Source organism: Brachypodium distachyon, chromosome 5, assembly GCF_000005505.3.
Source record: "Brachypodium distachyon strain Bd21 chromosome 5, Brachypodium_distachyon_v3.0, whole genome shotgun sequence".
NCBI classification, from domain to species: domain Eukaryota; kingdom Viridiplantae; phylum Streptophyta; class Magnoliopsida; order Poales; family Poaceae; genus Brachypodium; species Brachypodium distachyon.
In genome coordinates this window covers 11,145,906-11,169,594 of record NC_016135.3, presented here as the reverse complement: position 1 = coordinate 11,169,594, position 23,689 = coordinate 11,145,906, and the positions used below count along the sequence as shown (strand labels likewise).

Below are 23,689 nucleotides of genomic sequence, written 5' to 3'. Positions count from 1 at the left end.
ATCAACTTTTGATCCATTCCCGACGCGCATAGTCACCTCATCTCTTGCTAGTCTTCGTTTATTCTGTAGCTCCTGTTTCGAGTTACAAATGTGAGCAACTGAACCAGTATCAAATACCCAGGTGCTACTACGAGTACTAGTAAGGTACACATCAATAACATGTATATCAAATATACCTTTGACGTTGCCAGCCTTCTTATCTGCCAAGTACTTGGGGCAGTTACGCTTCCAGTGGCCAGTTCCCTTGCAGTAGAAGCACTCAGTATCCGGCTTAGGTCCAGATTTGGGCTTCTTCGCGGGAGTGGCAACAGTTTTGCCACCCTTCTTGAAATTTCCCTTCTTACCCTTTGCCTTCTTGAAACTGGTGGTCTTATTGACCATCAACACTTGATGCTCCTTTTTTATTTCCACCTCCGCGGTTTTTAACATCGCGAGGAGCTGAGGAAGTGTCCTATCCATCCCTTGCATATTGTAGTTCACCACAAAACTTTTATAGCTAGGTGGTAGTGACTGAAGAACCTGGTCAATGCCTAATTCATTAGGAATCTCAATTCCCAGTTGTCTCAGGCGGTCGGCGTACCCAGACATTCTGAGCACGTGCTCGCTAACGGAGCTGTTCTCCTCCATCTTGCAGTTAAAGAACCTTTCGGAGGCATCATACCTCTCCGCACGGGCTTGGGTCTGAAATAAAGTATTTAGTTCCCCAATCATAGCATATGCCGAGTGGTGCTCAAAACGCTTTTGGAGCTCAGGTTCCATACCAAGCAAGAGGCCGCACCTAACTACATTGTGGTCCTCAGATTGAGTCAGCCAAACGTTCCTAACGTCAGCAGACTCAGTTGCTGCGGGTTCTGCACCAAGCGCTGCATCAATGCCTTTTTGGCAGCTTCGAGGATAATTCTCACATTCCGGAACCAGTCCGTAAAGTTGCTTCCATTGGACTTCAGTTTATCTTTCTCTAGGAGAGTATTCATATTGAACGTAGTACGAGCCATTGATCTACAGTATATTTGCAAAGGCAATTAGACTAAGTTCATGATAATAAGTTCAAGCTAATCAAATTACTAATGAACTCCCACTAAAATCAACATCCCTCGGGTTGTTTAGTGACACATGATCCAAATCCACTACACCAAGTCCGATCATCACGTGAGATGGAGTAGCTTCAATGGTAAACATCAGCATGTTGATCACATCATTCATATGACTCATGTTTAACCTTTCGGTTCCTTGTGTTCCGAGGCCATGTCTGTACATGCTAGGCTCGTCAAGTTAACCAAAGTATTCCTGCATGTGTAAAACTGGCTTACACCCGTTGTATGCGAACGTAGAGTTTATAACACCCGATCATCACGTGGTGCTTCAAAACGACGAACTTTTGCAACGGTGCATACTAAGGGAGAACACATTATTATCTTGATATTAACAATGAGGGATCATCTTATAATGCTACCGTCAACTAAGCAAAATAAGATGCATAAAAGGGATAAACATCACATGCATAAATAATGTGACATGATATGGCCTTCTCTTCGTGTGCCTTTGATCTCCATCTCCAAAGCACGGGCATGATCTCCATCATCACCAGCATGGCGCCTAAGTCCTCGGGCGTCATGTATAGTTGCCTCCACCAACTATTGCTACTACGACTATTGCTACTACTAGCGATAAAGTAAAGCAATTACATGGCGATTAAATCATTGACATGAAGGTCATACAATAATTAATGAGACAACCATACGGCTCCTGCCGGTTGCCAAACTCATCGACATGCAAGTCGTGAAATATTACAAAACATGATCATCTCATACATCAAATATATTATATCATATCTTGGCCATACCACATCACATGCCCCTGCAAAAACAAGTTAGACGCTTCTACTTTGTTGTTGCATGTTTTACGTGGCTTTAGGGGCTGCACTAAAAGAACCGTTCTTACTTACGCAAAAGCCACAACGGTGATATACAAATTGCTTATTAACCATATAGGCCTCCCATTGCAAATCAGATTTCAACTATAGTGGGAGAGACAGACACCCGCCAGCCGCCTTATGCAATACAAGTTGCATGTTAATTGCGGAACCGGTCTCTTGTGCGAAGACAAGTAAGGTTGGTCCGAGCCGCTTCATCCCACTATCCCGCAAAATCCGATAGTGCACAAAGGAGGTAGCAATATGAACATCAACGCCCACAACTAAATTGTGTTCTACTCGTACAAAACATCTACGCATAGATCTAGCTCTGATACCACTGTTGGGTTCGTTGCATAGGAAACAAAAAATTTCCTACGAGAAGTGCGGAAGAAACCCAAGAATATATATACTAGATGTATGTAACGAGAGGGATCATGAACACCATACCCTCGTAGACCGCTAAGCGTTACGATCACGAGATCGTTGTTGGTGTAGTGGAACTTTCAATGAGATCAATCTCAGTGCCGAACGGACAGCACCTCCTTGGTATCCACACGTTCAGCTTCACGTTATCTCCTCCTTCCTCGATCCAGCAAGCGAGAGGGAGAGGTAGACGAGATCCCGGCAGCACGACGGCGTGGTGACTATGGTGAATATTCTCACGGGCAGGGCTACGCCGTGCGCGTGAGAAGAGGAGGAGAGGAGGGCTCAGGGGAGAGAGATCCAACTGAAAAGCTTGGGGTGTCTCTCTCCCTTGCCCCCCCCTTCTATTTATATAGGGATAGAGGAGGCGTGGCCGGCCAGGACTATCCCGCGGCCAGGACTCTCCGGCGGCCAGAACTCTCATGCGGCCAGGACTCTCCCGCGGCCAGGACTCTCCTCCTGGCCGCATGGGCCCTGTGGGCTAGCCCCTCGGCCCATTAAGGCCAGGGTGCTCCCTCACAGGCCCATTTAGCCCAGGGATAGGTGGGCCTCAAGGTGGAACCCTCCGGATCCCTCCGGAACCTTCTAGAAGCTTCCCGGTCAAAACCGGGAAATATTCCAAACTTTCCAGAACCCTGAAAACAACTTTCCATATATAAATCTTTATCTCCGGAACATTCCGGAGCTCCTCGTTGCGTCTAGGATCCCATCCAAGACTCCGAATCATAATTCGATATCATCATCATTTATCTCATCTAACCCAAGCAACATGAAACGTTAAGTGTGTGACCCTACGGGTTCGAGAACATGTGGACATGATCAAATATCAATAACCAATAGCGGGACCTGGATGTCCATAATAGTTCCCACATATTCCACGAAGATCTCATCGGTTGAACCACTATGTCGAGGATTCAATTAATCCAGTATCCAATTCTCTTTGTCTCGCGATATATTACTTGCCCGAGATTTGATCGTCGGTATCGCCATACCTAGTTTAATCTCGTTACCGGCAAGTTCTCTTTACTCGTTCCGTAATATAATACCCCCGCAACTAAACACATTAGTCACATGCTTGCAAGCTCATTAGGATGTTATATTACCGAGAGGGCCCAGAGATATCTCTCCGTCACAAGGAGTGACAAATCCCAGTCTTGATCCATACAACCCAACAAGCACCTTCTGGGATACCTGAAAAACACCTTTATGATCACCCAGTTACGAGATGACGGTTGATGCCCACAAAGTATTCTTCCGGTACTAGGGAGTGGCATGATCTCATGGTCTAAAGAAATAATACTTGACATAATAAAACATAAGCAACTTAAACTTAAGTGACACGATCAAAAGCTATGTTTAGGTTTGGGTCTGTCCATCACATCATTCTCCTAATGATATGACCTAGTTATTAAATGACAACACATGTCTATGGTTAGGAAACCTTAACCATCTTTAATCAACGAGCTAATCTAGTAGAGGCGTATTAGGGACACGGTATTTGTTTATTTATCCACACATGTATTTGAGTTTCCAATCAATACAATTATAGCATGGGCAATAAACATTTATCAAGAACAATGAAATATGATAATAACAAATTTATTATTGCCTCTAGGGCATATTTCCAACAGGGGCTAGAAGCGAAAATGACATGGATGATTGGACAAGGCAGATGGTACATGGTGGACATAAACCACCCCTTTTCTCACTTGGTGCACCATAAACGAAATGGACCAAGATTCTTTTTTCCTCACTTTGGCCTCATCTTTTATCCTCCACCAAGGATATCCATGGTCTTTTCCCATGTACCCCTAGGCTATAAATACCACCCTATGGGTGAGAATGTAACCATTCAGCCCCACTTGAATAAACTCAAGGGAGAGTGTTAGAGTGGTCCCTTTAGGGTTAGCTCTCAAGGCCCGTTCTTGACTAATTAAGGTTGGCTTGGGCTCGAGGAAGCCCTCTTGAGAACTCTAGTCTCGAGGCTCCGTGCTAATTAAGGTTAGCACAGGCTCGAGGTAGAAAAGGTTGGGTTAGAATTCCAAGGCTATCCTAACCTTGATACTTGGAAAGACCCGTTCGGTCCAAGTACGAGACGGCTTCAAAGGATCTCTCACTAAAAGTGATTTGGGAAGACCCGTTCGGCCCGAGTTCGGCCCGAGCACTTGGCTAAAAACCCTCTTGAGGCCCCGTTCGTTTACTCCCATCCCGGTGGGGATTGGAAGGGATCGATGAGTTTTTAGATCAAATTCCCTCCAATTCCTATCAATCCCTGTAGAGCATTTCACAAACGAACGAGGCCTGAAGCATTTTCTAACATAGGATAAAGTCGCACCCACACGGTCAACTGAACCTATTCAAAAAATATCGCCATGCCAACTTTGTCAAAGTATACGACGACCTTCGCTATAAGGCCATCGTATACGCCCACTTACTTTACACATTGTACCATCGAGCATTGGCATCCATACGCTGAGTGTTGTTCGATAACAACAGGATATACAAAAAAAAGTAGTGTTAGGAAAGTAGAATCAATTATTTGGGAAAGAAATTAGGCATTTGTAGAAAGTTGCTGATTTGTTGGCCGGCCTTTGCATTCCTATGCAACAGAAAACATTTTCGGAAGGGCCTGCCAAAAGAAAAAGAAAAACATTTCTGAAGGGCTGCAGATTGCCGGTAGCACAGAACTTTGCAACTTTGGGAATTTCTTGGACAGGCCTGTGCACTCATTTGTTAAGAGAGAAGCTGTCAAAAAGATTTGTTAAGAGAGAATAAAAAAAGGAGACACACGGAGCAGACAGCCTCGGGGTATTTCTTTTTTTTCCGAACCTCAGTCATACACAACGGCATCGCAAACCGCATGAGAGGAGGCCGGATTTTACACCTGTTCTTTGGCGTGGGACGGATGAGGGTTTTTTTTTTTAACTACGGCCTGAAAATTTGCTCTCCAAAAGAGTCAAATCTAGGATCTATAGGATTCCTATAGGATTCCACTAGAGCCCCTAACCAATAGGCTTAAGAGACAATAGAGCAAGCAAACAGGTTAACTGTTTTCTAGTATTAAAGTATAACTTGCATGTCCGGTCAAGTTTGTAATCTCATAAACCATAAATTTGATGTTGCCAGGGCTGTTCAAATTCGGTTTGGATTCAAACCGTGGAAACCGGTATACACAGTTTGTGGTTCAATTTCCTTCACTAGCTCCCACATGTTGTCAAATCTGGAATGACCTAGTGGGTTTCAAGATTTGAGTTGGAACCGTACTTGAAGGACCACTAGATGTTGTTGTGAGATAGTGCATCATCGGAAATAGAGCTTTTACCGGGTGATGCGATGAACTTTTACCGTCTTTAAAAAAAATGAAGTAAGAAATGGTCTTATGTGGTTATTATTTTTAAAACACAATAAATGTAGATGTTGCAAAAGCAATTTTCAAAAGAAATTTGCACATACAGTAAGGGGGATCCAAGGCAAAAATGGCCTGGTATTGACGTACCTATCTCATTCACATGGATACCAAACCGTACTATGCATAATAGTACCGCTTAATAGTTCGACATAATTTGGTTTAGGTGGGCAGCGAAAATGCTTACCTCAAATGAAGAATTAATTTGAGATATAAGTTGGTCATAGGAAATTGAATAAAAACGTCGTCAAATAAGTTTAGTTGGGCAAGGCATCTCCAGATGGTAGATTGAACACACTGGCAAACTCTCTAGCATTACAAGAGAACTCCACCCCAGAACATCCAAAACAACTTACTTTTGTCCTCAGGGATGTAGAGAGTGGCACTTTTTTGTCAATGGATCATGAACATTTTTTATTTGTTTTATTGATTCATGCGAAATGAAATATGAATATTCGAGTCTTAGGTAGTAGTTGGAGCGTACTATAGATACGCGAAAGAGTACACGTATCCTTGTAGGATTTGGTTCGAAGGTTTGAGTCAGTACGGTGAAGCATTGAAGGAATCGAATGTTAAAATCAGGGATTAGTCTCTAAACTATGAAAAATAGGACAGGCGGCAGCAAAAAATAACATTAAATCCCAACTGCTAAAAAAACAAAATCACTTCGTAACATATTAAATCAAATTGTGTAATAATGCTAAAGTGCAGAATGTTACAATATATAAATGGCTTTCTATAATAATTTATGGCATCAAAGTGGTCTATTTCTGCATCAGTAATCTGCCTCACTTCATCTTTCATTTTGCAAACCTTTTCCATAAATTCTCTTGTAACTTGAGCAATGAGCACTAGATAATTTATACAGAAAATAAATAGAACATGAGAGTATACACACTTGGCAGTTGATGATGAAGTAAAAATTACTTGACATTGTGCACTTGCCCATCCAAGAATAGTATGACACAAATGCATTTGTGAGTCCCTCTCAATCTTTTTTGCAAATTGTCCGATCGTCTCCACTTTGCGAGCAACTATTTCATAAATCAAATTCTCAACGCAATTAAAAACCCTAGTTCCACCCGCAAAAAAAAACTAGTTCTGGTGCCCTACCGTCCAGTTTGAGGAATTGAGAAGCATTCAAAAGAGGAGCACTGACGAGGATTTCTTGTCTAGTTGTTATACATTTTTTTTTCTCTTCTGTATGATCGATCTCGTGATGGGGTGAGTAGTGGCGAGCGAGTCGACTTGAGGAATAGAGAGGGGGCCAGGATGAAGAGGTGAGGGGACACATGAAGATGGATTTATTTTCCGAGTAATTTAGCATGACAACCCTTGTACTTAGGCGATTGGTTCATTTTAGTACTTGCACTTGCAAACTGCTGACTTAATACCCTAAAGCTGTTTAGTTGACTTAGTTTTGTCCTAAAACTACCCGGCATGGAAATGACGCATACATGGCAACCCAGTGAGGCAAAGGGCGCGCGCGAGAATCTAGCATGTCAAAGTGGCTATCCTATGGCTCTTATATTTACCACATTCTTTGAAATCATTGGGCTCTTTGATTTCTGGAGGTAGTAATAGGAAAAATATATGACACGAGTTTATGTCTTCTTGAACCCTACATGAAAGTCGCAAGTTATTCCCTAAAAAAAAATCACAAGTTGTAGAAATAGGAATCACATGAACTTGCCTCTAAGGGGTGTTTGATACACCATAAAGAAAAAAATAGATTCTTCGTAGAGGTTTGACCGATAGGAAATTTCATATCAATTGTATTGTAAGTAAATTCTTAGAAAATTGTTCTTTTGTTGTGTCAACTATACAAATAAAAAATGACTAAGAAATACAATCTTCAAAAATCCTTGTGAAATTATTTGGATCAAAAGGCCCATGGTAGTTTCTTCCACCTTAAAATTTGCATTACTACACGAGGTAACAAAAGCCAACGATTTTAAAACTTGAGTATGTAAAACAAATTAATCGTGATCCAAGTGATCTGAGCACACCAAAGATAAAACCTTAAAGTTTAACTTCTTGTATGTCTCTAAAAGACATATCTGAAAATTGATGTTTAAAATATTACTTAACATAGTCTAATTTCTATTGCAAAATAAAAGAATACTTGTTATTCATTTTTACACGCTATTTTTCGCACAAATAATAAAATACTTGACAGACTCTGACTTGTATCGTGAAAGGCGGTCCTCTAATCAGACCATTCTAAACAGCATGTCAGCAAGTCAAACATGGGTCTATTAGAGGAGAAAAAGGGCAACGCTGAAATAACCACCCAACTTTAGGAGAAAAAGGAAAGAGAATTTCCTCCTGCCTTTGCCTTGCAGTTGCAGAGCCTCTCCTGGTCTCTCCTGCTCCTCCTCTCCTACCCTCCTTGCCTCCCACCAAACCCTAAACTAAGCTCCCAATCCCTCCCATCTCCAGCCCCAGCCTGCGAGTTCTTGCTCGGAGCAGCCGAGCCGAGCTCAGAACCCCGGGTTTCCAGTTGGATCCCGGGAGTATTCGAGTTCTTGGTGGGAGGCCAAGATATGGCGGAGGCGGAGGAGCCCAAGGTGGACGGGACGAAAGAGGAGGAGAGGGAGAGGACGGAGGAGGAGGAGGTGGAGGTGAAGTTCAGGCTCTTCGATGGCTCCGACATCGGTCCCATCCGCTGCAACGCCGCCGCTACCACCGTCGCCGCCCTCAAGGACCGGGTCGTCACCGACTGGCCCAAAGGTCTAAAGATTTCGTCTCTTGAGCTCTGTATCCTCGCAAGCCTTTATTTGATGCTGGCGTGGTGGTGTCTCTGTGCATCCTCTTGTTTGGCCTTGTGTGATCTGCGCTACTAAATTTGTAAAGGAATTCATTCCTGCTTGTTGGCTTTGCTTGACGACAGTGGACCGGATGAGGGCTTATGAGGAAGCTTCTTGCTTCTTTAGATTTGCTTATTTGGTGCCTACAGGATATGGTGCTTGTCCAACTTTGGAGAATATTGCGGGGCATCTATTACTAGCAAGTGCTAGTTTTTGTTAATATTGTGAAGTATAGCTTAAATTAGCGGTATCAGACATATATACAAGATGTCTCCGTTTATCGCAAGAATCCACGATGGTCGTTGGTACCTGAGCAAATAGCTGAGGGGCTGTGACCTGAACAATAATGCAGGCAGACATAGTAACATGCTTACCACAGTTATATGAGGAGACTTAGTTTGGGTAATGTCCAATCCCTCCGGCCAAAACCATTGCATCAAGTAGTCGACAACCAAAATGTGCAGGATGTCCCTGAGCAAATAGCTGAGGGGCTGTGACTGGAACCATAATGCAGGCGGACATGGTAACATGCTTACCGCAGTTATATGAGGAGAATTAGTTCGGGTAATGTCCAATCCCTCCGCAGGGCTGTCTCCAGGAATTGGAGGCCCTGGAGCAAAATTGAAAATTTTGTTCCAAAATTTGGACAACTTCGTGTAACTAAACCACAGTTTCATTTATTTATATAACTTCAAGATTACAATATGTCGTATTTCACACAACATCTAGAAATACAGTATAGAGCAATAAACTGACCTCATGTTGAGGCGCGACGGCCGGACGCCTGGACGCGAAGGACTGTGGAGTCGTGGATGGAGGGCGTCGTCCAGGGAGATAAGCAATGGCTGGACCGCTGGATCCGGCAAGCCAACTAGCGAGGGCCGAGGGTAGGGAACAGGGACGGCCGCGTAATGAGGACACGAAGCAATCAAGTGAATCAAGGATACGCCTGATCAACGTGATCAATAGATGAGCGGCAGGGGGCAGCCTGGCAGGGCGATTGCGATCTCCTCTGGTGGAGGCGTGGAGGCATGGTGTACTGGCGTCGAGACAGGGGAGTCGAAGTCGAGCAGTCGGCCGTACGTGATTAGCGCTGATTCCTCTTTTCCCCGATTAATACCATAACCACCTGTCGATTTGGGGGCCCAACTATTTTGGGGGCCCTGAGCGGTCATCGACGGGCCTGTCCCTCCGGCCAAAACCATTGCATCAAGTCGTGGACAACCAAAGATGTGCAGAGATGTCCCTGACTCCTGATAAACTTGCAACTATTCCCTTGAATTTCTTTAATGAGCATACGGCTGCACCCTTCCATACTAGGATTTGCTTATGTAGCTCATGAAAAATGAGATCTCACAGAGTTCAAGAGGGAGTCCACGATGCTCAAAACAGTACTCTATGGTAAGCCCAAGGCAAAAGCTGTGGATAGACCACAAAGCCCAATGGAAGATGCTCTCAAAGCCGCAAAGATGGGAGAAGATCATGATGTTTGATGCACATGTTAATCACATGCCTTTTTCATGCATGGGGACATTAAGTAGAACGCGATATATCCTCTAATTTTGTTTGTAGCGAGTGAAAACTGAGTTATGTTTTTGTGCTGAGAAAAATATGAGTATGTCCTCTTTGCGCCATGCCACCATATAACTTTTGGTAATCTTAATTTGACTATGACCCAGTTATGCTGTACCTGCATGCTTGTACTCCTTGTCATTATGGAGCAATGAATCAGATGGTCATTATGATGTTAAGACCTAGCTAGGTTAAGACATCCAACATGTGGTTGCCTTATAAGGCAATATTGTCAAATCGTGCATAATTTTTGAGAATCTGATATTATTGAACTTCATTTTTTTTGGTAAACTTAGTTTCCACTTAATAGTAGCTTAAATTTTACCCTGCATTGTCATTTAGTTCTAATTTTGACCAGTACATTTTTCTTGCCCTACCTGTAAACCCCAGAACATAATGAGCTGATTTGCGCTATCTCAAAGTGCTTCGGTAAACATAACTTCTCTTATTGTATTTGGATGCTTTTGATCTGCTATTAATTTCTTTGTTCAGTTTGATGTAATATAGAGTTTTACATCCCTCCACTTGAAAATGCACAGGATAGTATTTTTTGGATAAGAAAATTATGGGTAAACATAATTTCATAGTGCATTTTTGGATAATTTCACTTGAAAATGTAGTTTTCTGCATATATAATTTCATAGCGCATGTTTGAGTTTCTTGAAGAAAAGTTCAACCATCTACATTGGATAAGGAATTTATGGGTAGTTTCCTGCATATATGATTTCATAGTGCATGTCTGAGTTTGTTCAACAAAAGTTTGACTTTCTACCATTGCTTGTATGGTGTTTTTAACTCTGTAATTATTCTTGTTGTAGATAAAACAATTGTTCCAAAGACTGCAAGTGATGTGAAACTTATAAGTGGAGGCAAGATTCTAGAAAATGACAAGAGCATTGCACAGTGCAGAGCACCTTTTGGTGATCTCCCAAGCACTGTTATCACAATGCATGTCGTTGTCCAGCCATCATCAACGAAGTCAAAACCAGGTAAGCTGTAAGTTTGTAATATTTTTGTGCAAATCATTGCACATGAATTGCTGAATCTTCCTGTGAGTCTTTACTTAGACTGACTGACATTGTTTGACCTTGCAAGTCGTGTCTTAAAATTTCAATTGTGCCAATCATTGTTAATATTTTGCTTTGGATTTGTTCCCTTCCATGATTATTGATTGATGCTATCAATACTGTGCCGTCATATTTTGTCGAATCTATACATGCTGAAGGCATGTCCATGGATTAAAAAAATGTGTATGAAATATGAAAATGTTGACATGAAATTGGTGGTTCATGGTTTCTCTCCTTGTGGAATCAGCACCGTGTGCGTATGGATATTACCGTGCACGGTCAGCTGTCCTGTAATTTGAGTTGAAAAGCTGCGCTTCCCCAATAACACCAGTTCATAGGTTTGGTTTCTGTGTAATTCCCTCTATAGGCAGTACAACAGGAATGTGCCATAGCAACATAAAAAATGCATGTCTTACTGAAACTGAATGATATTTCTGATTCTTCACACTTCGATAAGACACCATCAAATACAATGTTATCTATATAAAAGATACTATGTCGAAGACCAGTTGACCAATAAAATCAAACCTGAATTGGGCAAATGGTCATAACTTGAACTAGCTTGTTTTGCTAACTCTATGACAGTCAATATTGAAAATCCGCTGAGAATCTGAGATACTAGTTGGTTAGCTCTTCTAAAGTTACCTGTTATGCCTTTCAGTTTGATACTGACCACAACTTTTCCATGCTTTTACCTAAGAAAAAAACTTTCCATGCTTTCTGATTTATATACCTAAGATGGCCGAGCTTTGATGCCACATACTCCCTCCATTTCACAAAGGTTGGCGTATTTTGTTTCGTTAAGACAAGGCTTTGACCAAGAATTATACTATTAATATGTAACATATATGATACAAAATCATAATTATTAGAAAGAACTTTTAAAGACGAATCTATTGATATAAATTTCATGTATGTAAAAACACATAATAATAGAGTTATCATTGGTCAAAGCCTTGTCTTAACGAAACAAAATACGTCAACCTTTGTGAAATGGAGGGAGTATTTGCTAAGGATGCTCACTCACCGGCATTAAATGAGCAAATTCTATTTGAAAAAGGAATAGTAGAGTGCACCTTTTGGTCCAAACTCCAGAGGAAGGTCAATTTCTTTCATCTGATGGAACTTGTATCTATTTTCCTCGTTACTTGTATTTGGCAGACAAGAAGTCAAACAAGTTGCCGAAGACCAGTCGCTGCTCTTGTACCATACTGTGAAGGGTCAAAATCTACTCAGTTGACAATAATTTGTATGCCCGCCAAGAGAGACGACTGGACAGAAGGAAAATCCAGCGCCAAAGCCATGTCCTGTACTATGTTGTGAGGCGATATATTGTAATTGTAAGCTAGATACTACACAAGTCGTTCCCTCTGCCCCTAGGGAAATAGTTTCTATGCCGTTCGCTTTGTCAGTTTGTCTGTTTTACCCAACAAAAAAATGGTGTTTCTATATGATGTACAAGATACACACAACATGTAGCAGCTGTTCCGGAGGGAGAAGCTGCTTTTATTTTATTACCGTGTCCAGTTGGTTTGAAGGGTTGTTGGGTAACTTCAAAGCTTGACTCATTCTCACTTGAACTCTGAATGATGTTGTGTTTCTTCTATGTTTCTTGATCCATTATCACTTTTCTTCCATCCCTGGATCTTTCTCTTTTGGCATCTTCTCTTTAACACGAGTGATGAACACTGAAGTCATGTGAAATTCACGTGGACCGAAATGCCGGATTTGTAAGTTCAATGTTATTTTGCTTCAAAATTTGTTGCCGCAAAATAATCCCCTGGAACGGACGTGAGTTAATTCTTAGGCGATCAGCAAAGCACCGGTGAGGTTTGCACCATCCTGACGCCGCCTAGGCGATCCCGTTCTGCTTCACTGTCGACAGGAAGTAACACAGATCTGCGGCGATGGGATCAGGAGGCTGCCGCCGTGCGTTCCGATTGCCGGAGCTAGGTCTCCGTCAAACTTCAAAGGCCTCTCAACCGCACTCGTTTTCTTGTTTAGAGGGAACGCCGCTATCGTAAAGCATGGAGTGAAACAAGGCCCACGGCATTTCCTTAAGTGGGCCGTAGCTATAGGCCCAGAGAAGAACCCGCACGCACGCGGCCTGGTAGCAGGTAGCGTGGAGCAAAATGTTTAGTCCCACGATCGCTAACGCACAAGCCCTCCCACCAGTTTATAAAGGAACGCGCACCATTCGGGGACATCCGATAAAAATTAGCATGACCCCTGCGCAAGGATGACACGGACAAATCGAGAAATGGTCCAAATTTGTTTAGGATGTTCGCACCGCACCCTTCATCCTGAAATTTCTTTCCCACAGACAGCTCCACTGGAGTATCTGAGTTTGACGTTTGTTTATTCGCCAACTTATTGTTTATATTTATAATAAAGCCCCTATATTGTTACATACTGGTCCTTAACTCCTTATAGCGTTGAAACACTTTGATTCAGTTCAGTTGCAGTTCGGTCAGGATCCTGTTTTTTTCTTCTCATATTGGAGTATCATTTTATTTGGTTGGACCAATGTTATTCGGTTGCAATACCACAGTTATAACTTGTGATATAATTATGACTGGCTCTGGCCAGTATTTATCCTAACATTATACTGTTACTCCGTATTATGGTATCTCGCGCCTGTTCTTTTCCTTCTTCTGGTTTTCAGTCTTTCCCACTTGCTATTTCAGCAGATTTTGGAAGGACGAGTATGGTCAAATGGTCAATCCCACATGTATGTCTATTTGATTTAATTTTTGGTTAACGGTCTGCATTTTATTTTTGGTGGGTGTACAACTCGCCATTTTACATCATATAAGTTTGCAGATTTCCAAATCTCAGACTAATCATGGTCATACGTACCATAATGCAAGATTTTAATCTAGCGCTATTCAAGCGCTTTTGCGGCGCTATCAAGGTTCTGGCGAGCTCCCGCGACGCGATGATGAATTTTGGCGCAACCACCGCAATTCTGCGATAACAACGCTATTTCACACGAAACTACATCCGCAATCTTTTCTGCTATAACTGTGTGGATCAGAATCAAATCCTAGGTAAATTAGGAATATTTTCGGCCCAAACACCAACAGGCCCAAATACGAACCGTCAGTCAAATACGGTTTTAATAGGACTAGAGCGTACGGAACCGTAACTCTTCTTCCATTCTACAGTATGCGGCGGTTCGTTTCATGGTCTGGCGGTCGTTGGTTTTCTCAACTTATTATTCTTCAATGGTTTGTGTCATTATGTTGAATTTCAGGCATATATGTCATTTCATATTCAAAACATGAAATGCCTCATAGGTCCGCGATCTAGAGGATACTATCGACCAATGAACTTATCTCGTCATCTCCTACAAAAATATTTTTTTTGTTCATGCAAACGACTGGTTTATGGATGTTTTGGCAGTACCTTCTAGCTACCAAATCCCCATTTGGCCACAGTAAAAATGTTATGTTTATGAAATTCGAATGATGTTACCCCCAAGCAAGAATCCACAGTTCACATGCACAGATACAACAATTTCATACAGAGCCAACAGGGACACTGGAAAGCCCTACTGCTCCCTATGCTGCGCATCACTCGCCCACCACGTCTGAGCCATCCCGGCGGCCGGGGCGCCGCTCGTCGCCTGCCCAACCGCAGCCTGCCCCTGTCCCTGTCCCTGCCCCTGCCCCTGCCACACGCCCGGTACCCCAGCCTGCCCGCTCGAGCTGCTGCTGCCTTCGCCCCGCGCCGCCACGAACGTCGGCCAGACGGCCGGTGCCAGCTGCTGCTGCATCATCATCCACATGTTGGCCGCGGCAGCAGCATCCAGCTGCTGCTGCGGAGGCATCTGCGCCACGCCGGGGCCCAACGCCGCCGCGGCGAGCGCCTGCTGCCACGCGGACGCGGTGGGCTGCTGCACCAGCGTCCACGGGCCGCTGCCGCCGGCCTGCGCCTGCACGAGCGCCAGGCGCGCCGCCGCAGCGCGCGCGGCCTCCTCCTCCTGCTGCTTCTCGTGCTGGGCAATGAGGGCGGCGCGCAGGTGCTCCGTCATGCGGCGCTCGTCGTTTTGCAGCATGAGGTCCAGCAAGAGCTTCTCCTCGCTGCACATGGTGCCGTCGGCGCGCTTCCCGGCCATGACGTTGAAAGCCAGCACCTGCTTCTCGAACTCCGAGATCTGCGACGACATTGCTTCGATGACCTGCTGGTCCCACTTCTCATCGCTTGACTTCTCTGTGTCGCCCTCGCAGACGTCGTCGTCCTCCTCGTAATCCGCAAAGACATGGTATGGAAGCAGCCTGGCCATGAGACGAGCAACAATGTTAGCGTTCGTAGCTTCTTTTTCTTTAAAAGGATTAGTATAGCAAGCACGCAATTGCAGACATATTGGCATGCGGCAGACAATCCGTATTGTCAGGTATGAAAACTTGAAATGCTATGCAAAATCGGCATCTGAATAAAAAGGACACAAATACGAATATGGTCTGGATTATTCCCCTGAAAATACACGCATTACACATGAAATTATTTTTGTGTGCGACCTCCTATTTTGGGCAACAAGATATGGTGTTTTAGTCGTCTCGACGATGCGGCATCAAGGTCACCTCCAATTCCCCATTCATTGAAGTTCAATTTAGCACATTGTCTTAGGAAGTTGTAGATATTTGTAACTGACAGAATTGAGTAGATATTTGATTTGTATTCCAACAACATCTGATCCATATTCAAACAAAAAAAATATGGAAATGAAAGTGAGAAGGGTATTTGTTTCCACCCCACCCCTAAACATGAAAATGGTGTATTAGGGCAAAAAAATGCACGGAAAATAAGCACTTCCAGATCAGAGCATTGCGGTGTATCTCAGGATATGAACTGATGAGGTCATGGTAGATATATACTGAAATATCAAACAGAGATAAGACAAGTTTTATATATTAAAATTTTGGTTTCAGAAATTTCTATCTGGTAGTGGTTTATCTTGATCAAGAATCAATTGCAACATACGGACTGACAGATGGTTTCATCCCTATCTCCACATGTTCTGAATCTGGCGAAGAAGACATTTAGCATTTTTAAGTTTGCAATCAGTCACAAATTGAAAACTAAGAAAGCAAGATTGATGGTGGAAAGTGGCAGCGGATAATCAGTATGATCCGGTATTGATATCCTGGAAAACAAGAATGTCAATATTATCTGGACTATATTTTGGATAATACAGATTTGGTGCTGCAAATTGTGTAGGATAGGGACAATATATGGATTCTTTGTGAAATTCTTTTTCGATTAGTTAGATTAGCGCGCTGCAATGTATCTGCAAACTGATTTGGTCAGGTTAAACATATGCTGAAATATCAAGTAGAGACAAGACAAGTTTATATACTGAAATTGGTTTCAGAAATTTACATCGGTTAGTGGTTTATGTTGATCAAGAATCATCGACATCACCGGTAGGCCAGGACCCTATTCTATTCATACATGGGGAGCAAATAAGGTATTCATACAAGAGGGACAAATGACCAATCATCTCCATGTACATGTAAGCATGTCTTCAGAAGTTGGAGCAGATGTCAGGTAAACGTGAACACAGAACATTTTGTCAGGACATATCAAAAGGGAAAACAAGAATAGGAACAATTCTCCGTAGAGCCTAGGGTTTTAAAATTTATACAAAAAAATCACATGGAAAATTATTTATTCAGAGATTCAGGAAATATTACTTCCGTACTTATGCCGTTTACCATGGTGTTGATTAACCTGCCATCGATTCACCTCATATATTTCTGTCGGGAAGCACGATGCTAAAGAATAATCATTCTCCAGTCGATCTAAGAAAATACATGCATTCTACAATTCGCCTCCCCCAAATTAATCTCACAGCACAACTCGCAAGTGACGGCATCAAATCAATCGGGGCTTTGCTAACCACAGCAGAGAAACTTGTCAAGATAAGGCCGGCAAGCAAGAGATCCACAAAAGAAACAACCGCTCAGCCTAGGTAAAAATCCTAGAACGCGTGAGCACGAAGATGATGGCGACGAAGGAGAGGAGAGGAGGGGAGAGATCGGGTCACCTGCTGACGGCGTCCTCGACGGAGGCGAAGGGCGTCTTGAAGTCCGGGTTGCTGGCCTTCCACGCGTCCTCGTACGCCATCTGCTCCGCCGCGCGCGCCCTCACCGCCGCAGCCGCCGCCGAAGCCTCCGACGCGCCGATCCCCTGCATCGGCGAGAATGCTGCCCCGCCGACGAAGCCCTGCGGCGACGGCGCCCGCGGCGGGAGCTTCTGCGGCGTCTGTGGCGGCTGCATGGCGAAGTTGGAGAGGCGGTTGCTGCTGTCGCGGAAATTCAACTTGTCCCCGCTTTTGCTGTTCCCGTCCTCCTCGTGTCGTAGGGCTCTGGAAGAGGAAACGGCGCTGGTCAATTGGGTCACGCGGTTTTGCGGAAATACGCTCTCCCTTTATTTCTTGCTTGTTTGATCCAATTTATTTACGAGTAGAAATTTTGAACATTTATTTCACATTAAAAATGATACAGTACTACTCCAGTAACCGGATATTTTAGCATTTCATAACATGTAGCCACTGCCTCAGTTTGTACTACCATGTTACTACAATTTACAAACGTGACGATTTTCAGCCAAAACCTGTGAATCGCAATCGGTTGCTTACTCACTAAGAAACGGTAACGGAAATAAAAGCCCGAACATTAATGTAGGTGTATTCAAACTTACATGCGAAGTTTTTTTTTTACCGTGGGCATGATTCATCGCAAAGCCTATCCCACGTCCAGGGATTGGGAACCCAGGTCCGCAACAAATTTTGTATTGGGCCGGCCCATTAGGTTGTTACGGACAGAATAAATAAACAACGGATAACCCTTAAAATAACAAAAATAAAACTGTTTACTGAGTTGGTTAACATAGTCCACACTCCAAGTTTTTTTTTTCGTTTTTTCTTTAGTTTTGCTTTTATCTTCCTTTTCTTTATTCATTTATATTAATTATAAAACTGTAAGCATTGCTACTGCTTGTAACCTTTTCTGTTCAATCAAAAAATTGTTCATATGCAGATCGAAGGTGGGAATCAGTGTTGTGGAGTGTGGGACAAATAGAAAAACATGTTAAAATTTTTATGAATGAAAATGAGAATGAATCTCTGTGTTCTGTTCCTTGATTGATGATGATATATATATATAGGTTGAAAGGGCACCAATATATGCATTGGTGTCCTAAACTTTTGTCTTAGCGTCCCAATTTTTCCAAAACTTGGGACACGAGCGGTTTCAATTAACCGTCTATTTAATTAACTAATAATTAAACTAATTGATCATATATTATTCTCAACACTCCCCCTCGATCAATTTGCTTCTTTGACTTGTATATTTTAGAATCATCATGGAATCTTGTAATGTTGTAATTTCCTCCAAAAACCCTGTGGGAAAAATATTGAGGAAATAATAATAATATTGATATGTTATGAAAACTCCTTTAAAAACCCAACGGGAAAAATTAAGGAGAAAATGATATAATATATTTTGAATATTGTCTTTTGATAATTCATATTGAATTATGTGGACAATAAATATGTCTTGTATATTATCTACAAAAAACCCGGTGGGGAAATAGAAAATATGACATATAATTTTATATTAATATTGTCTCATTAAAACCTTTTATGAGAAACTAGTGAGTAAAACTCATAATAGGAAAAGAGTGCAATATGATGTTGTGAACAGGTTAAACTCAAATAAACACTCCCCCTGATGCTTGCAAATTTTTAAGTTGTCGCATACCAATCCCATATACACATTTCTGAAATGTGGAGTTGGGTAAGGACTTAGTAAACAAATCCGCGAGATTATCACATGATTTGGTTTGCAAGATATTTATCTCCCCATTTTGCTGTAATTCATGAGGATAGAATAGTTTAGGTGCAATATGTTTAGTTATATTGCTCTTTATATAACCTGATTGCATCTGAGTAACACAAGCTGAATTATCCTCATAGATAATCGTTGGTGATTCAATTGAACCAATACCACATGATTGTTGTATGTGGTTAATCATTCTTCGCATCCATACACTCTCACGAGATGCTTCGTATAAGGCTATTCTTTTCGAATGATTTGTGGTTGTAGCCACTAGAGTCTGTTAAGAAGCCTTCCACGATATGGCTGTCCCACCATGTAGGAACGCGAAACCGGTCTGGGATCTGGCATTGTGGGGATCAGATAAATAGCCAGCATCAGTGTATTTGATTAATTCAGGGTCTTGGTTTTCCTTTTGAAAATATAGACCTAGATCTTTAGTGCCTTATAGGTAGCGAAAAACTTGCTTGACTCCTACCCAATGACGTTTTGTTGGAGCTGCGTTGTGTCTAGCTAGTAAATTTACCGCAAATGCAATATCCGGCCGGGTGCAATTTGCTAAGTACATTAATGCTCCAATGGCACTAAGATATGAGAATTCAGATCCCAAAATTTCCTCACCATCACCTTTTGGTCTGAATGGATCTTTCTCTACGTCTCGAGATCGAACTACCATAGGTGTTTTGCATGGATAGGATTTGTCCATGTTAAATTTCTCCAAGATTTTCTGGATATATGTAGCTTGGTGAACCAATATTCCCGAAGGAAGGTGCTCAAGTTGTAAACCTAAGCAGAACTTGGTTTTACCCAAATCTTTCATTTCAAATTCCGTCATTAGATGATTACGAACCTCATCAATATCCTGTTTGTTGCCAATGATGTTTAAATCATCAACATACACAGAGATAATGCAAAATCCTGTTTTGGATTTCTTGATGAATACACATGGGCAGTCATCATTGTTAGAGTAAACCCTTTTAATGAGAAACTCACTTAGTCGGTTGTACCACATTCTACCTGACTGTTTTAGACCGTATAAAGATTTATTCAACTTTACACAGTACATGTTGCGTCTTGCGTTAATATTCGGAATTTAGATTCCATCGGGAACCTTCATGTAAATATCCGAATCTAATGACCCATAAAGATATGCAGTCACGACGTCCATCAACTGCATAGATAGACGATTTTGAACAGACGATGAGATTAAATATCGGAAAGTAATTCCACTCATAACTGGAGAGTATGTTTCATTGAAATCAATGCCGGGTCTCTGCGTAAACCCTTGTGCTACTAGCCTTGCTTTGTATCTCACCACCTCATTGTTTTCGTTCCTTTTCTGGACAAAAACCCATTTGAATCCCACTGGGAAAACATTTGGAGGTGTAGGTATTACTTCTGTAAATACCTTTTTTTATTGAGCGAGGCTATTTCTGCTTGAACTGCATCCTTCCATTTAGGCCAGTCGGAGCGTTTTTCACACTCGGCTATGGTCTTTGGATCATGATCATTTAGAAGGTTGTCTGCAATCTTAGTTGAGAAATATGTGTCGACGAATGTAGTATTTCTATTATATGTTTCTCCAGTATCTAAATAATTTGTGGAAATTTCATTTACCTTTCGTGACTGTTCGCGATTTCCCGTTGCGGTTAAGTCTAGGTTTTTCGATATCCCAGCATCAGTAATTGAGTGCACTATTGAGCTGGGTTGTGGATGTTGGTTATCCACAAGGTGTATATTACCCAATTGATCTCGGTCAATCAAATGTTGACTCACATTTGTTGTTGTTGTTGAAGGAGGTCCAGAAGGTTGATTTTTCTGTTTTCTTTGCCGCAGCTCCTTCGTTTGTTGCTTGCTGGAAGCTAGATCCTTTTTAGTTGTCGTACTTCTCCCCCTCTTCCTTTGAATGGTAGGTGCAGGAAGTTGAGTGGTTTTTATAGGTACCTCCACTCTTTCTGGTACGTTCTGTGCAAAATTATAGAATTTAGTTACACCTTTGTAATCAACAAATGTGTCTGGTAAATTGTTTGCAATATGTTGCAAATTTATAATTTTCTGAACTTGCTGTTTAGTTTCTTGAGTACGTGGATCAGAGGCGGAAATGCCTTGGACATTCCAATTGATTTCCTGGCATTCTCGTTTTTGGTACTTTAATTCTCCCCCTAATGCCGGAAAATGATCCTCATTAAAAATACAGTCAGCGTACCGGGCAGTGAATAGATCCCCTGTGAGAGGTTCTAGGTACTTGATAATTGACGGTGATTTGTACCCCACATAGATCCCCAATTTTCTATATGGCCCCATTGATGTACGTTGTGGTGGTGAGATCGGTACGTATGTAGCGCAACCGAATTTTCGCAGATGAAAAATACTTGGTGAATTTCCATGTACTAATTGAAGAGGAGAAGTAGTGTAATAAAGGTCTTGCAATAAACTTAATTCTCTTAATAAAAGATTCAGCCAAACCATTTTATGTGTGGACGTATGGGACTGAGTGCTGAACTTCGATTCCTAATGCCATGCAATAATCATTGAATGCGCGTGAGGTGAATTCAGCGGCATTGTCCATTCGAATCGTTTTAATTCGATGTTCTGGATAATGAGCTTTTAATTTAATTATTTGGCTCACTATTTTTGCGAATGCATGGTTACGTGTGGAAAGGAGACACACATTAGACCATCTTGTAGATGCGTCGATTAATACCATGAAATACCTAAATTGTCCAGACAATGGTTGAATAGGACCACAAATATCTCCTTGAATTCGTTCAAGGAACTATAGTGGTTCCGCTTGTATTTTAAGATAGGAAGGTCTTAAAATGAGCTTGCCTTGTGCACATGCTGTGCATACAAAATCCTGAGATTCTGGAAATTTTGCTTTATTAAGATTATGACCAACAGAATTATTAATAATTTTTCGTATCATCCTGATACCGGGGTGACCAAGGCGATCATGCCAAGTCTGGAATGTATTGACATTCTGAAAAATTATTTTATACACAACATGGGCTACAGGCTTTATGTATGTATAGTACAATCCGGACGATAAAGAAGGAATTTTTTCAAAAATTTGTTTGCCATATCCGTTACTTTTTGTAAATAGGAGAAGTTCCTCATTGTTGTCATCGTGGGTTTCTATATGAATCCCATTTTGACGAATATCCCTATAACTTATTAGAGTACGAGTTGAATCAGGATACAATAAAGCGTCCTCGATTATTACTTGTGTACCCATAGGAAGTGTGATGATAGCTCGTCCAAAACCAACAATTAACGTATCGCGTCAAGTGATTGTCAAAATGTTCCCTTGCGTTTTAGTAAGAGTTTGAAAATATTTTGTTTCCCTAAGTATAGTGTTTGTGGTGGCGCTATCCACAAGGCAAAGTTCTTCGTCCATTTTGGATTGACTCCCGTAGAGAACTATATATGGAAAAGGAAGAATTTTAATATCATTCTTAATAGATATATAGAATACATACAAACTTATTTATGTATTAAATTGATAATACAATCGTAATTTACAATACATATATCAAATATGTTGGTATCAAAGTGCTGATACGATAATGTAATATTACAATATAGATGACAACGATCATTATAATTTATTTACAACAATACTTATGAACGTAAATATAGATAATATCTATTTCGGAGATAGGTGAACTATTCTAGATCTCCAAACACATCATTTGAAGTGAATTCAATGATCATGTTCTCCGTGCTTATTGGATTCCCGAACGATCGGAGTGTCGGGTTGTTGCTTGGTTCTTCTTTGACAGCATTCGAACAACCGGCTTCCTTGGAATTGTCGGATTGGAAATTGAAGTGTGATTCAAATCTTGGAATTGTCGCTTGCGTCCTACGGATTGTAAGTACAGATCTACCAAATGTCAAGGAGTACGGCATTTCTTTGTAATGTGCTTGTAGCACCCACATTTTTGACAAACTTTAGATTTGTCGTATTATGGTTTGAAATTTCCTTTCCCCTTATCCTGTACACGTGGCTTGTTTTTCTTGTTGTTGCCCTTTTGCTTGCCTTTGAAGTTGCTTGGTTGATTATTCGATCCATTGAACTTGTTGTTCTTCTGAAAATTAGCATGTACTTCAGGTAAAGGTGCAGCGCCTACCAGACGCTGATGATGATTTCTCATTAGAAGTTCATCATGCTTTTCGGCATGAAGTAAAACATGGATAAGATCAGAATATCTATTAAACTGGCGTGCACGATATTGTTGCTGAAGGATCCTATCGGCCGGAAGCATAGTAGATAAGGTCTTTTCGATCTTTTTCGCTTCAGAAGGTTCCTTATCGCAAAATTGCATCTTTGAACAAATTTTATGAACGGCATGATTGAAATCTCCTACAGATTTAAAATCTTGTAGGCGTAATTGAGTCCATTCATGTGTGGCTTCAGGCAAAATTACGGCCTTCTGTTGTTCATATCTAGTTTGAAGGGCAAGCCATAGTGTGTATGGATTTTCTTCCATGAGATACTCTAATTTGAGATCAACAAGGATGTGGTTCCTTATAATGTATAAGGCATTATATTTATGCAGATCTGTGATGGGCTCTTGTCCCTCTATAGGAGGTTGTATGGCCGCTGAAAATCCGCGTGACGCAAGGCTCACTTTTACGTCCATTGCCCAAGT

At 41.7% G+C, this 23,689-nt stretch overlaps 2 protein-coding genes and 1 pseudogene across 2 annotated transcripts; 2 read left to right on the top strand and 1 right to left on the bottom strand.

Annotated features, from left to right (window-relative positions):
- The first annotated feature begins 8,048 nt into the window (after window positions 1-8,048).
- Window positions 8,049-12,799, top strand: LOC100842505 (membrane-anchored ubiquitin-fold protein 4). Its single transcript, XM_003579586.4, has 3 exons — window positions 8,049-8,477; window positions 10,945-11,115; window positions 12,355-12,799. The coding sequence occupies exons 1-3, from the start codon at window positions 8,291-8,293 to the stop codon at window positions 12,408-12,410; spliced, it is 414 nt and encodes a 137-aa protein (XP_003579634.1). The 5' UTR covers window positions 8,049-8,290; the 3' UTR covers window positions 12,411-12,799.
- A 584-nt stretch (window positions 12,800-13,383) lies between these two features.
- LOC112269627 lies at window positions 13,384-13,468 on the top strand (annotated as a pseudogene).
- A 609-nt stretch (window positions 13,469-14,077) lies between these two features.
- Window positions 14,078-17,506, bottom strand: LOC104585560. The gene is made up of 3 exons (XM_014895653.2): window positions 17,246-17,506; window positions 15,002-15,473; window positions 14,078-14,161 (listed from the first exon to the last, which is right to left on the bottom strand). Exons 1-3 carry the CDS (start codon window positions 17,476-17,478, stop codon window positions 14,078-14,080), a joined length of 789 nt encoding a protein of 262 aa, XP_014751139.2. The 5' UTR covers window positions 17,479-17,506.
- Window positions 17,507-23,689: the final 6,183 nt, after the last annotated feature.